Source organism: Aplysia californica, unplaced genomic scaffold (genome assembly GCF_000002075.1).
Source record: "Aplysia californica isolate F4 #8 unplaced genomic scaffold, AplCal3.0 scaffold00053, whole genome shotgun sequence".
In the NCBI taxonomy this organism is placed as follows: Eukaryota; Metazoa; Mollusca; class Gastropoda; order Aplysiida; family Aplysiidae; genus Aplysia; species Aplysia californica.
The window spans coordinates 1,624,946-1,640,565 of record NW_004797323.1 but is presented as its reverse complement, the minus strand read 5'-3'; the positions used below and the strand labels follow the sequence as shown (position 1 = coordinate 1,640,565).

The 15,620-nt window shown below is 40.5% G+C and overlaps 1 protein-coding gene across 3 annotated transcripts in view; it reads right to left on the bottom strand.

The window, feature by feature from the left end:
- Window positions 1-14,793, bottom strand: part of LOC101855470 — a 34,026-nt gene extending 19,233 nt beyond the window's left edge. For all 3 annotated transcript variants that reach the window (XM_005092811.3, XM_005092812.3, XM_005092813.3), the window contains exons 1-5: window positions 14,607-14,793; window positions 3,450-3,765; window positions 2,727-2,850; window positions 2,224-2,381; window positions 917-976 (exon numbers count right to left, since the gene is read on the bottom strand). In XM_005092811.3, coding sequence (XP_005092868.1) covers window positions 917-976; window positions 2,224-2,381; window positions 2,727-2,850; window positions 3,450-3,756 — 649 coding nt within the window. In that variant the 5' untranslated portion in view covers window positions 3,757-3,765; window positions 14,607-14,793. The remainder of the gene's footprint in view (window positions 1-916; window positions 977-2,223; window positions 2,382-2,726; window positions 2,851-3,449; window positions 3,766-14,606) is intronic.
- Window positions 14,794-15,620: the final 827 nt, after the last annotated feature.

Here is a 15,620-nt window from a genome sequence, read left to right as displayed (position 1 = left end):
ATGAGAGAAAGATTGGGGGAAATAGGGAATGAGAAAAGTGAGAAAAGTGACATGATCGAAGATCCTGTGTCCGAAATATGTCACAAGTCGGCTAGACCTAGACCGTGAGTCCATTAACACTGGGACTTGAGACTGCTGTCTTCGGTAACGAGCTCAGCTGAAAATCAGTACTGACAGTAAGAACTCCCTGGCAACGAAAGATTTAATAAGAACAAACATAATACAAAGGCAGAGTAGAGGAACAAAGAGAACTAATCAACCATCACAGAGGCATAGATGAGAAAATGGAAGAATCAACAGAGAGAAAAACATGGTCACATAAAAAGGCAGAAGGCAGAGTGAAGGATCTGGACAAAATCATAAAAAAGGAAACCAATATAAAGGCAGAATGTATGAACTGAAAGTAGTAAAACAGGCAAAAACATAATCTATACACACAAAAAAAAAGAAAAAAAGAGAAGAGGAACTGGAAGAAGTGATAGAGAAAAAAATATAAATAAATAAAAAGAAAAGAGAGACCTGCAAACCCACTATAGAAATGACTCAAAGCATTCATGCCCAACCTGCAATGGAAACACATGGAAAGTGCAGTTCCCAAATGTTTTCATATGATTGGTAACTTTTGGAAATTCAACAGCAATTATCATTCTAAACCCATATTAACCTGAGCACTCAACAAGAACAAGCTATAATTCTACAGATAGAGTGGCAAACTAGATCATCACTATTGCAGTTTAAGACTTACTTCACTTATCCCAAGACCATTAATCTTTTTCAGTCACGAGCAACATAACAATTTATTTTCCAACATAAGGTACATCAAACTACTCAGACAACAAAGAACAAAACAACTAAGGGCTTTAATTTACAAAACAATAAAAACAATGGTAAATTGCTATTGAAACAGGAAATTTACCTTTTTCTCCCTTGGCATCAAAGATCTTTTTTGACAAAAACTTGTCAAACATGAGATACGCTGAAACAAAAAGAAAAGAATTTAATGTAATATATAAAGAGAAGAGAAGGAGCTCGGCACAACATTCTGTGCATTCTCAATGGCACTTCATTCATCCAGTCTAGTATACAGCATGATATGGCATGTGTCAGATCCTGAAACCAAACCTGTCTTCCTGACAACTATAGATTAACCATGTTGATATTACATTTGACTGGACAAGCTGAAACTGTTGAAGCTTTACTCTCAACAATTCTTGGTTTTTCTGAGATTTCCTTCTCACGTTGAGGATAATGAATTCAATAAGACACTACAACTCACCTATGTTAACAAAATGCATTGAATTGCCTATAAAGAAGTTGGAAATCAAATAAACTCTTTGACTAATCCCTTTGATTGAGCAGTTCTATTAAGTTCTGCATCTTGTAGCGCTGAAACTGCTTGAAGATTCTTTTAAAAAACTGGTAACAAATTTACAACATCAATTTTTCTTAAGAAGGAAAAAAAAAATCACTTGATGAAATCTACTTGAGTGAGGTGAGGTAAAGAAAAAATAGTTGTGTCCATTCAACAGCAGCCCAGGTAAGACCAACCTCCGCCCTACAGCAACCTAAGATTGCATAACAGAATTTCCCTATATAAATAACCTCCTTTAACACTAACCTTTTCCTCTTACAGTAACTTTTATTGCTGTAAATTGCCTGACATTTTTTTTTTTGAGGATTCAAAAACAGAAAACCAACACTGGCCTATAATTTGAGTGTGTGTGCATATCCCTTCTCAAGATTTAAAAACTGTGAATACCAGCACTGGCCTAAAATTTAAATGTGCATGCATCCCTCCTCTTGAAAACTACATGTTAATTGATTAGTTTCTTAAGTCCCTTTACAGCAGGTGACAGCACTCAGACTTATCCCATTTTGGTCTTGGGGCTTCCCTTGTCCCCACTGCATCCATAGAATTTTTAAATACATCCAGTTTGAATTATTACCCTTGCAAGTTTAAAACAGACATACTCTGGGCTTTGTTCTTCTACTGCTGTCCATAAATATCAATGATGACTTAAAAGTATGCATGATACACCTTTGCCTGGGCTGTAGACACAGAGGATGCAAATTGCCCGAGTACTACTTTCCTCCTTTCAGATCTTTACTTCCTTGATATGTTCCAAAGAAGGGACATAGTAAATATATTTGGAATCAATGGTTTAAGGGTGTGCATATTAATGTCCCCCAAAAAATGTGAAACAGGCAAAACCAACAACACACCTTTGCATTCCTTTTTAGAGTCATCACCGTCTTCTTTTCCCCCTGTGTCTTTTCGAACTACTTCAATGCTCAGGAGTTTGTGATGGAACTCCATGCGGAGTAGTTTTCCGATGATCGCTGCTGTCTCTTTCTGAGTTGCAACATACAGCTCTGCTTTTCTGGAAATAAATAAACTTCCATGATTTCTAAATTATTCACACAAAATTAAATCAAAACAAAAAAACCTTAACTGAAAAAGATTATCCATTTTGCAAAATCTTAAATTTTAGGAACAAAAGTTATGATTTAATAAGTACTCCAAATCACTAAAATTTACAGAATTACACACTACATCCCCGCATCCTTTCCTGTAACATATTATCGCAAGTTCTGAAAACAATTCTACACACACATATTAGAAAAGAAAAGCAAACCCAATATCCAACAAACACTTTTACAAGGGCAAGCTCAAATACAAAAACAAAACGGAACTGAGAAAACAATTAAGAAGTCAAGCCTCATACCCATGTCTGCTTTCACTGGGAATGTACAGTAAACTCTCTGAGGCCAGTTTGCACAAGATGCTCACATAGCTCAGCTGTAGATCATCCGCATGAAGTGGGTACACCTTAAGCTGCCATTTCCTCTCTGAGGAAAAGAAGAAAAATAAGAGAAAATATAATCACACTTATCCCAGAGACCACTGGCCTCATTTTCAAAACTTTCTTGTAATACACAACATTCATGATGCTGTTTATACCCATATGAACCTTAGTCTCTTCCATAATACGATACAATAATATGCTATATTTTGTAAGGGTAAAGACGTGGGACGAAATATTAACTTCATTCTCTAATTCAGTGACAATTTTCTTGTTGAGTAAAAAAAAAATCATTGACAAGAGATTTTTTTTATAACTGCAAAACTATTACACTTATAATGAAGACAAGAGGGCAAAAGAGAACTTGCATAGTGGAAGAAGAAAGTGAAAAACAACTAGCTTTTCATAAAGTGAACTACTTTGGTCTATATTCTTGTTCATGAAAACCCTTTGATTAAATGTAAATTAATCTGATTCACCTGCAGTTTGAGTTTGGTGCAATTTATGTACTATGTAATGCATACAATAAGTTGTATTTTACCAACAAGTAAAAAGAGCATCAAGAAGACCTACTACTGGCACTGCTCAACCACCAGCCAAGAAAAATGACACCTAAACCTGCAACAGAAGTCAAGATCAACTTACTTCTCAAACTGTTCACATCCACCACAGGGGCCTTTGGCTTCTTCCTCACACGTGGATTTGCCACCGTGGCCACCTTCACAGCTGCTTCCGCCTGAGCCGGTTTGGTACCTGCATCTGCAGGGGCAACTTTCTGCACTCGAGCTTTGGCCTCTTTCCCACCTTCTTTGTCAGAATCTTCCGAGTCCCCAGCCATATCCAAAACCACAAAATTCTCATTGCCACCTCCTGCAGTACTTGTGCTGGCTGGAACTTCTTTTGGTGGGTCAGAAGACTCTACTTGCATGGGAGTATCTTCTTCTGCACTCATTTTAAATGCCTGAAAATTACAGCAACCGAAGGGAAACATTATTAGTATTAGCTAAACTGAACCACTTTGAAAGCTACTTGGGATGGGATAACGCCAACCATGATATCTTACCACAAAAATTACTAAAATTAAAAGTAAATTGAAGATCGAAGAATTTAATAGAATCAAAGGTGCCCAGAAAAGGGCAAGGGTCAAATGGATAGAAGAAGGGGAGATATGCACAAAATGTTTTGTATCGTTGGAGAAGAACAGGTCCAACACAAAAACCATAAAACGAGTCAAAAATGTATGTAGTGAGTGTTTAACAAATGAAATAGAAATTTCAGAAGAAATAGGCTTACAATTTAAAGCTCTATACAACTATAACACAATTACGAGAAGTCATTCCTGTTATTCAGTCAACTTACAAAACCTAGACTTAGCATTTTACGAAAAATAAAGAATTTATGGATAAACAATTCGGATCACTTGTGCGTCAGTCGTGTGGTCATGGACTAGGTATTTCAGAAAGCACCATTATTTTTCAGTAGAATCACCGTAGCTGGTTAAATCTTTTTGCTTTTCGTCGTTTATTCAATACTTCAAAAGCCGCGATGCGCGAAAGGAACATCGGGTTCCTAGATCTACGATTTCGGTCGGCTGTTTAACATTCGCCGTGTTTGTCGTCACCTTGCGACGTGCTGGAAGTCCAAATTTCAGCCCACCTTTGTTTTGAACGGGTCATCAACAGTGCCCAGATATAATTGTTTTCTCGAGTGACTTCCCTTTACCCGCTTCCCCACAACAACGGAAGCAACGGGGGAAACAGAAAAACGAAAGTAGTCATTGCCTTCAGCGTCCGTTCAGCGTCCTGTGATGCACAAGAATCTCGAGTTGAATGTGATGTACTGGACTGTTTTGCATGTTTTTAGGCTGCTCTGTTGAAAATTTTAGTGAAATTGCAGAGTTTACACTGGATTCCTGGAACAAGAGTGTGATGTGTGAACAAACTTCGAGAGATGGATCATTTCTGTGGTTATAGATTTAGCTTTTGTGCTTAGTGATGACGTTTGGGGTGTCGTCATGCAGCCGAACAAGACTGACTGACGTACTAGAAATTACATTGTCCTAAGAGCAAACAATTTTTTAAGTCATGTGTGCTCTCTTTACTCAAACAAATAAACAAACATGTCCTTGTTTATCTGCCTAACTCAAAAATACACATTTGTGCTTTGTTGGTATGATATGCCTTTTTCCAATGCATTGTGTCATTGTGTCATCATTGTTATGTAGGCCTACAAGTAATATTTGTCATCATTGCTATTAATATCAATAAGTTTACAACATATATTTCATACATGCAAGATTCATTTAGAAGCAAAATATGCCTTTATTGATCTGTGTATCTCTTAGTGCAAATTTGTTCTTTGTAGGCATGATTTTACCTTTTCCCAGTATGTTTTGTCATCACTGTTATGTACGAGTACTGTTTGTCATAATTAGCAACATAATTGTGATCATCCACTGTCTTTGATATGACCTGATATCTGTTTCAAAGCAAAAGAAACCTCTCCTGATTTGTTTTTTTATTCTTAAAGTGCGCATTTCTCTCTGGAGGCATGACTTTGTCTTTTCCTGTACATTGTGTCGTCATTGTTATGTACAAGTCATGTTTGTCATCACTGTTATGTACAAGTCAGCTCCATTGATTTTGTGCCTTTGCCTCAAATTAGTTTAAAAATTGTTTTACACATGTGTTTTTCTGGTACTGAGGCTTTGATAACTGTATTTGTACAGCCTTTCACTATTGTGATGTGTTGTCAATGATAATGTCCAATGTGTATCCTTTCTTGTACATAACAATGATGACATGTTCTGTGCACTGCGTCATTGTTACAAAGCTTGTCATTCATATTACCATTATGAATGGAGTTCATAGTGTACAAAGTCTTTGTTTATTAAACAAATGGAATTTAAAGTCCATATTTGCCTTGCTGCTTATCTGTTTTTGTCATCACTGTTACATACAACAAATACAGTAGTTGCCAAACCAACAGACCCATATCTCCAAAACCCTACATCTCCTTGCTCTGATACTCTAGGAATATGAACACTAAATGCCAATCTGTGACTCACAGAAAAGAGAGTCAAATAGGTAAGAAAAATGTTTTTGCACCACTGAGTCTCAAGAGAGTCTCACGTTTTGGCAATTGCTCACCTCTATTCTCACGGTGAGAATAGCGCAGGCGAGTCTTTTGGCTATTCTCACCCGGTGTGCGTTCACCGTTACAGCCTAGGCCAACCAGTGTAGCGTTCACCCTGAACCACAGAATTCTATACTGTGATAACAGAATTGTAAAATTGAAACGTGAACAAACGTTCCATTGCTACTGTTAGCCAACGTTCCATTGCTACTGTTAGCCTAAAAGCGTGCAATTTTGTCTGTGGGCAGTGGAGAGAAAGAGAGAGAGAGAGAGAGAGAGAGGAGTAGCGCGAGAACTTCCAGGCAAAACAAAATGGCGACCCGCGCAGTTCCGCTCGATTCGAAAAGTTAAATAGCCATAGCATCTTTGTAGACGACCAAATCAATTTACTTTTGTGTTTTAACATCATTTTTTAACTTTGTTTTGGTCAATTTGATCCTCCACACCGATAGACAGTATTCAGAAAGAGACAGAGAGTGGGTACCAGAAACTAAATTTTCAAAGTAGCTGTATGCCGAATTTATCTGTTCCATTTAAAAGGCCTCCACTGAGCATTTTGGTACCATTCTTTAACCTCTCAGTCAATTTTTAAGAAAATGGTAGTTGTTTAAAATTTGATCAAATTTGTTAAAGTCAGTCACTGGCTGCAACCCAATGTTTGACAGATAAAAGAGTACCAAGTGCACTAAACATCTCCACATTAACAGAGTACAATCACTATAACAAATAAATAGAGCCCAATTTTTTTCAAGACTGTGAAGTCATTACAAATCAGTATTTTATCGTCTCAAAGACAATGATCAGTCGTTATTTCGACAAAAATACAGAGCGTTGACCCGGCCGGCACCGCACCGGCCCCCGCGGCGAGCGAGTCGGCTCTATACTGTAGTGTATCCCGCGCGCGGGGTTACATGCTTTCTGAGTCTTGCAGAAGGATTGATGCAAAATAATTCCAAGCTAATTACTTTATTAAATTCTTTAATAGGCAATAAACTAATCTTTTAATGGAATCTTTTTTTAACCATTTCGCACTTACAGCGCCCGTATGAGCCCGCGCCAGTGTCCCCCGCTCATTCCTATAGCGCCCGCCACGGGGGCGTTTTTTTGTTGCCGCGGGAGGGTTCTACTTTTACTATCATCAGAAGTTTCACTTAGCTATCTTTATAGAGGAAGAGTTCCGGTTTACTATGGTGTTTTTCTTGTTTCGCTAGCAGAAAGAGTCACTTTTTGAGCAGGAACAAAAGTCGGAGAAGATTTTATTTGTAAACACGCCATCATGTCTCTAGGATGCATGGGCGCAAAGCTGCCCGATATGAGTACGGCAGAAACAAAATAAAAACACCCTAAGAAAAGTCTTTTAGGTGCTTTCAAGTTTCCACCAGAGGCTTCAATCTCTGTGAATGTGTTGTATTTCTTTTGTGTGGATTATCTCTTCGTCAGTGGCAGAAACTTCGTGAGTTGAAGAAATGTATACGAGATCTAGATCTAGAGATCCAGATCTAGATCTACCTCAATGTCCACTGAACCAGCTCTTGTTTTATTTTCTTTCTTTACTCTCACTTCATTATTTTTGTACTCTATATTCAATTTTCCTTCTGAGGCTGTCCTTGTTTTTGTTGTGGTTTGATTGTGTGATTTTATGTTGTTGTTTTTTTACAACCACCCTCTTCTTTCCTCCGGAGCGCTCTCGGAATCCAAGACACGCATCTAAGAAAGACCTCTCATATCATTTCATACTGATACTCTTCTATTTCACTTGTAATTTTGTACTACTAGTAATTTAGCTCATTCATTTTCCATTCAGAAAATACTATTTTCATCATTTTTGGTTGTGTTTGTGATTTCATATAATTTTTTTAGTAAGGTACCCCTTCAATTTTCGTGGAGTTATTGCCCTTCTCTTAAGGATGGGGGGCCACAGCCGGCCAAGCCTGTTGTTAAGTGCGAAAGGCTGGTATTTTGCATATTTCGTGTAAAAAATGATCTTTGAAAATTTTGACGGTATTTTTAAAGGCTTTCTATTTAAACGCCAAAGGCCAAATATATACCAAGGGAAAGCCCGTTTAAAGCTCTACAGTTCTCCGCCAATGAAAAGACGGTATTTAATCCTCCCTCGTTCCGCGAAGCATTTGAATGCACGCGTGTCAATTTTTTAACCAGCCGACCACGCATTCCGACCGCGAGGGGCTTCGCTTTCCTCGGTGATTCTCCAGCTCCTAATAATCAGGCATATAAACAACTTACATCATTGTAACGAGGAAAAGCTGAACTTTTAAAAGGTGTACGCCATTTGGTGCTTTATAGCGAAAGAGCAAAGAAACAGCCATCAGAATTACCCCCGAATTCACCGATACCACGCGGTCAGAAGGCCGCGAGTGCACGCGAGACCGTGTTTACGCTACCTACAGAGAGAGAGAGAGAGAGAGGGGAGGAGTAGATCTTGCGAGAACTTCCGGGTAAAACAAAATGGCGACCCGCGTAGTTTGGCTCGATTCGAAAAGTGAAATAGCCATAGCATCTTTGTAGACGATCAAATTAGCTTACTTTTGACCTTGTGCTATAATGTCATTTTTTCTTTGCTTTTATCAATTTGACAATCCACACCGACAGATATTCTGAAATTAGGAAAAATAGGTCTTGTTTCACACCAGGTGAGAATAGCCAACGCTGGCAAGTCTCACCCGGGGTGAGAGGTCGATCGTATTTTTATTCTCACCCCGGGTGAGGATAGCCACTTCCAATTTTAAATCCCCTCAGGGGGGTGGGAATAGAGAAAATCTAGGTGGGAATAATGGCAGCCTAATTTAAAAAGACCCAAAGTCAAAATACTGCCCGAATCGATGAGAAAACAAAAAAAATGTGATCGAACACGTAAATAAATCAGTGCTTTTTCGGTAGTTCCCACCCCCCTTATTTGAGCCTAGATCTACATCGAGATCTATATGTTTGATACGCGGCGAGCTAAGATCAAACCAACAACCCCCTGAAACGGAAACCCCCCATTAGGTCAAGGGGGGAAGCCTCCCCTGAAACCCCCCCTACTCTTGGGGCCAATACCCGCGAATAACAATTGCAGGGTGGGAACTACCGAAAAAGCGCCACTTTCACACCCAGTCAGGGCCTCAAATATGCGAACAAGCTGAAACAGTACATTCCTGGGGTCATCCAATCACCACAGGACAGGGCTTCCTGTACCTGTAGTGTAGCAAGTTTCGGGGTGCTTTTTCGGTAGTTCCCACCCCCCTTATTTGAGCCTGACCTACATCGAGATCTATACGTTTGAAGCGCGGCGAGCTAAGATATCAAACCTAACAACTGCAAAACATCAAATTATGGTAAAATTCAGGGGGGCATGACCCCCCACCATATTTTTATTAGGTCACCCCCTACTCTTGAGGCCAAAATTGGTCAATAACAATTGCAGGGTGGGAACAAACCGAAAAAGCGCCAGTTTCGGTTTGGAAGTGGCTATCCTCACCCGGGGAGAGAATAAAAATACGATCAACCTCTCACCCCGGGTGAGACTTGCCACCGTTGGCTATTCTCACCCGGTGTGAAACAAGACCTGTTTTTCCTAATTTCGGAATACTGTCTATCGGTGTGGATGATCAAATTGATAATAAAAGCAAAGAAAAAATTTGCGTTAAAGCCCAAAAGTAAGCTAATTTGATCGTCTACAAAGGTGCTATGGCTATTTCATTTTTCGAATCGAGCCGAACTACGCAGGTCGCCATTTTGTTTTGCCCGGAAGTTCTCGCATGATCTACTCCTCCCCTCTTCTTTCTCTCTGTCTCTTTCAGAACACTGTCTATCGGTGTGGACGATCAAATTGACCAAAACAAAGTTTAAAAATGATGTTAAAACACAAAAGTAAATTAATTTGGTCGTCTACAAAGATGCTACGGCTATAAATTAGCTTTTCGAATTGAGCCGAACTACGCAGGTCGCCATTTTGTTCTGCCCGGAGGTTCTCGCGCTACTCCTCCATCTCTCTTTCTCTCTCCACTGCCCACTGAGACAAAATTGGGTGATCTTATACTTTAGCACGTTAAATTCTTCAATTGAGGACTTCCGTAACGAGCGACCTCTTTCAAATCTAGATCTAGATTTATACTCATCAATGGCTTCCAAAATCATAATAGAAGACCAAAAACCATTGTTATACCATCTGTCCATCAGAAAATTACGGTAGTTTGCGCATTTTAAGGCCCAGTTCAAAGTTTGGAAGATCTGAGTCGGGGATTAGTAGACTTTGGCTTTGGGAATTTAACGTGCTAAAGTATAAGATCACCCAAAATTGCACACTTTTATGCTAAGTCTAACAGTAGTAGTTAAGTAGTAATGGAACGTTTGTTCATGGCTCAGAATTCTACAATTATTATCACAGTGTAGAATTCTGTGGTTCAGGGTGAACGCAACACTGGTTGGCCTAGATCTAGGTGGTGAACGCCCACCGGGTGAGAATAGGGCGATTGTTAAGATTCCCGCGTTTAATTCCGATGTGCGTTTTTCATACCCTCAGGCCAGGCATATTTCGCTTGGCCGTCGTTATTTGGACCCGAGTCCGAATAACATTACTCTTTATTCGGACTCGAGTCCGAATATGAAAAAATGTTATTCGGACTCGGGTCCGGAAAAAAGGAAGTGTCTTCGTTCTATAGATTTAACGTTCAGTGCTTCCAATTTTCCTACATTTTTTAGTTTCCCCCACACCTTTTCTGCCGATCCGATGCCCGCCGCCTCATTGATACGCAATGCCAATCGCCCGCTGCGCCTTGTGCCGGAAATCGACCTCCGCGCGAGGGGTAGTTTTTGGGCCGCTCAGAATCAGAAGTGACTCTCTTCTAAGTTTAGTTACGGGAAAACTCCTGGACGAAAATAAATGAAACTCGGCAACCAGCCAGAGGAAAGGTTAAACTAACGACATGCCAGCGTACAATCCCGAACGATTACTAGAACCGGAGATATTGCCGTGTTTGTGCGAATTTCCTCTGCGGTTCGAAAACTAAGCGGAGCTGCGGGTTGATCGCCGACCACACAAGCGCCCCACAAGTCTTCTTTATTGCTGTAAAATTTCAGATCTCTGCGTTTAGTAGATTTTCCGTACCAACTTAAAATTACCACCCATCCATTGATAAAACCCTAGATCTAGAAACTTGATCGCGCATTCCAAACGCGAGGTGCCGGCATGCAAGAGGCGCGTGATCGCTAGGCGGCATGTGATTGGCTGCCTATAATCAAATGGGTCACCGATGACTACATCGCAGGTTTTCCCGATAGCGCTTTACTGAGTTTTAGAAGGGGTGATCGCGTCGCGGTAAAAACGATGTCACGCAATTCAACAAATTTCACGCAAATATCAGTCTTTAAGATCCAAAGTAATGAAGACATCGAAAAAGTGATAGCAGAACTAGATTCGGCACTAAAAATCACATGGAGATGCCAAGTTTCATTCATATGCTCCAATTCATTACTGACTTATGAACAGTTTTTCCTCAAAATACATCAAAACATGTCCCACATTTTGGCGATTTTTTCCTAATGAAGGTCCTCCAACATTTTGCAAACAAAAATCCAAATAACTTTTTTATTTATCAATGGATTTTTACATTTTAAAAACCATAGTTCTTAGAATTTACTCTATTTTCATTTTAAGTCCATTTTTAAGCAATTTGGATGAAAATTTAATTTTTCATTGTCATTGCTACCCCATGTTTCCCACTTTCTTTGTTGTAGAAAAAGGTAAATTTGAAGATTAGCAGACCACCTGGCACCTGCATATTATCAGCTGTGTAAAAAAAAAAAAGACCCGATTCGTTCAAATACACAAGCCTGTGTCATATCGATTGTTTACCAAGAAAAAGTTGTGTTGCTGTGTGGAGCTGAGCATACGGCAACTTTTGATTCCATAGACCAGCGCACAATTCATTACGTAGATCTACGTCAAGACTAGCTTATTATTGTAATAATGATCAGTTGCCGGGGGGAAAAAGACTGACGCGTATGTGACGTTCAATGCCCGGACCGATAGTGCCCCACCCCCCACCCCGACACAGCCACACGTGTGCAGGCCGCCCATCCAACCCCGACACACGCTAACGAGCCATCTTTAATTGCTTCTGATGACCTCTTGACAAATAAACATTTATTAGAAGCGAAAATAACTTTTCAGGCCGGCCTCAAATTCATCATAAGATTAAAACTCGGCTCCTGCAAAAAACGCCTTTTTGCCCGAAGTGATCCCGGTCTCTACCCAGCCTGAGGCGAGTCACGAGTGAGGCAGGACAGGAAGCCGGATTCAGGAGTCACAGGAAGTCGGAAGTCGGAACGTGATGTCATGCTGGACTAACATTTTTTAATATTCGGACTCGAGTCCGAATAGTCAATTCGATTTCGCTTTGGTCCCTAACCTAGCAGCAATGACAATGAAAAATTAAATTTTCATCCAAATTGCTTAAAAATGGGCTTAAATGAAACTAGAGTAAATTCTAAGAACTGTGGTTTTTAAATTTTAAAAATCCATTGATAAATAAAAAAGTTATTGGGATTTTTGTTTCCAAAATGTTGGAGGACCTTCATATAGGAAAAAATCGCCAAAATGTGGGACATGTTTTGATGTATTTTGAGGAAAAACTGTTCATAAGTAAGTAATGAATTTGGAGCATATGAATGAAACTTGGCATCTCCATGTGATTTTTAGAGCCAAATCTAGTTCTGCTATCACTTTTTCGATGTCTTCATTACTTTGGATCTTAAAGACTGATATTTGCGTGAAATTTGTTGAATTGCGTGACATCGTTTTTACCGCGACGCGATCACCCCTTCTAAAACTCAGTAAAGTGCTATCGGGAAAACCCGCGATGTAGTCATCGGTGACCCATTTGGTTATAGGCAGCCAATCACATGCCGCCTAGCGATCACGCGCCTCTTGCATGCCGGCACCTCGCGTTTGGAATGCGCGATTAAGTTTCTAGATCTAGTGTTTTATCAATGGGTGGGTGGTAATTTTAAGTTGGTACGGAAAATCTACTAAACGCAGAGATCTGAAATTTTACAGCAATAAAGAAGACATGTGGGGCGCTTGTGTGGTCGGCGATCAACCCGCAGCTCCGCTTAGTTTTCGAACCGCAGAGGAAATTCTCACAAACACGGCAATATCTCCGGTTCTAGTAATCGTTCGGGATTGTACGCTGGCATGTCGTTAGTTTAACCTTTCCTCTGGTTGGTTGCCGAGTTTCATTTATTTTCGTCCAGGAGTTTTCCCGTAACTAAACTTAGAAGAGAGTCACTTCTGATTCCGAGCGGCCCAAAAACTACCCCTCGCGCGGAGGCCGATTTCCGGCACAAGGCGCAGCGGGCGATTGGCATTGCTACCTAACCCTAGGTTAGGGTTAGGGTTAGGGTTAGGGACCAAAGCGAAATATGCCTGAGGGTATGAAAAACGCCCATCGGAATTAAACGCGGGAATCTTAACAATCGCCAAGAATAGCCAAAGACTTGCCTGCGCTATTCTCACCCGGGGTGAGAATAGAGGTGGCCTTTCGGCCACGGTTTACCTCTCATGCAAGGTAGATAGGAGATATGTTGACATTCCTATTTTTGTCTAAATTTTGACCGAATGATGGCATTATTTAGATCTATATAATCTAGATTTCTAGATTCTACTTAACTCTTATCCTGCGTCTGTGCCCAGATGCGTATCTTATCAGCAACCGATTACGTCGGACTCACCGGGCAGGCCGCCGGGGTCACTCAGTGTGTACTGTTGGTGTACAGCGCGCGCGCCGGGAAACGTGTGTTTTCGCCATGAATACCGCGGGAGTGTGTTAACTGATGATGAAAATAACGCTCTATCCTTCATAGCATTCTATTTATAAAGTGTTACAAACACATGAATAACCCCCTCTCACAAGCTGATAAGACATTACGAGTAGTTACGCCCATTTGAATAACCTTTCTGGACGCTCTTGTTGTTATGAATGACCTGAGGTTCGAAAAGGGATAATTTAGGTCAATTTCCGAATGTTTTACACTCAAATTGTTCTTTGTACCTGCACAAGGGTATTCAAAACTATCAAACAGGCTCATTTTTTATCAGGTAGTATCATTTCATACAAAATCAAGCTCATTTGAAATATTTTGTATAGAAAAAATGGAAGTCTTGTTTCCTGACTATCCTTTCGAGCTCCTCATGTCTAAGTGGGTCAATTTCTTCTATAATTTCATTGGATGAACATCTAGAGCTAGATCTATCAACTTGGCATGTTTTGAATGAGACGTATGCCTCGATTACGAACCAACGCAGGTGGTTCTAGAAGGCCACAAACGCACACAAACTCAAGCAGACTGACGCACACACACTTGACCTGCGTGAATGGGGATCCGACTCGGGACCCGAATGACACGTAGTCGTAAGAGGATGCGCCCTGCGCGTGCGCTGAGCCAGGAGCTATACTGACTCGGGACCAGAACGCAGGCGAGGTGCCGAAATAGGCTTATCGGGCTACATAAACCCGGCTCCCGCAGGATGAGGGTTAAGATTCTAGCCTTCTCCTAAATTCCTGTACTGCCGATCGATATCCCAGCACTTTTGTCACTTGTCTTTGACTTAAATTTAAATTCTGGGTGACTGGAGTCTAGGCTAAAACCGGAGGTTGCCAATCATACCTTGCAGGCTGATCACCAAAGCTAGACCTAAATACCAAAGCTCAAAAGCCTTGTCAACACTATCAAGGCTGCAAGTGAACTTGAAGCGAAGCATCCAGCAGCACAAATACTGGAATTGCAATTTTCAAGCTGATGAACGGCTATTATGACGAACCATAAACGGAAGTTAGACCCAACAGACAGAATGCTCAGCAGCTCTGCACTCAGTACTCATTCGGCAGAAAATAGAGAATTAAACCTGTAATCTGTAATGACTCGGCATTGTAGGCCTACGTGTATTTACATTTTACCATTAATTTCTTTAGATCACCTGCATTTTTTAATATTTTAAATTCTATTTCATTCTTTTTTTTTTTTGTCTAACTGATTTGGGAGGTTTCTCCATGGTCAGATCGGATCGGATCGGTTCGAATAATGACAGCGATAGTGCGCACAATGTATCAAATTAGAACTTTGCCGCAGGCTATCCAATAACCGTAATTACACCCCTTTGGGTGTACGTTATAAAATTTGACTCGAATATCTGACCATGTGAAGTAGCCTTCTACCAGTCAAATGTTCACGATTATTTGATACATTAATTTTATTTTATGGCGCCCAGGTTTTCTTTCATGGAACTGCAAAGAGGAACCACGTTACGGGGTTCGCCTCTCATTCAACAGATCCCGGGTTCGAAACCTGACAGTGGCGCAAAAAAAAAAGTCTTTTCTAAAGAAATTTTTGCTCTCTTATAATCATGTTTTATTGACGTCTGCTTTCGTCTACACTTTTTGCCCCCTCATCTGGGCTCCTGACTCTGTCTGCTGCCTCTCTTGACAGCGAGACGCCCTTCCCAGTTTTTCGGCGTAATAAGAATGTAGTTTGGATTCCGATAAAGCCGACAACGCCAATCCGGGCTTAAAGCCACCTGCAGTCTGCCAGCTCTTTGTGGGGCAAGTTTGAAAGAGGGTGCCTGTTGCCGCTCCTTTTAACTTTTAAGCTCGCGCTTGCATTGATCTAGATTCTATAGCGCGG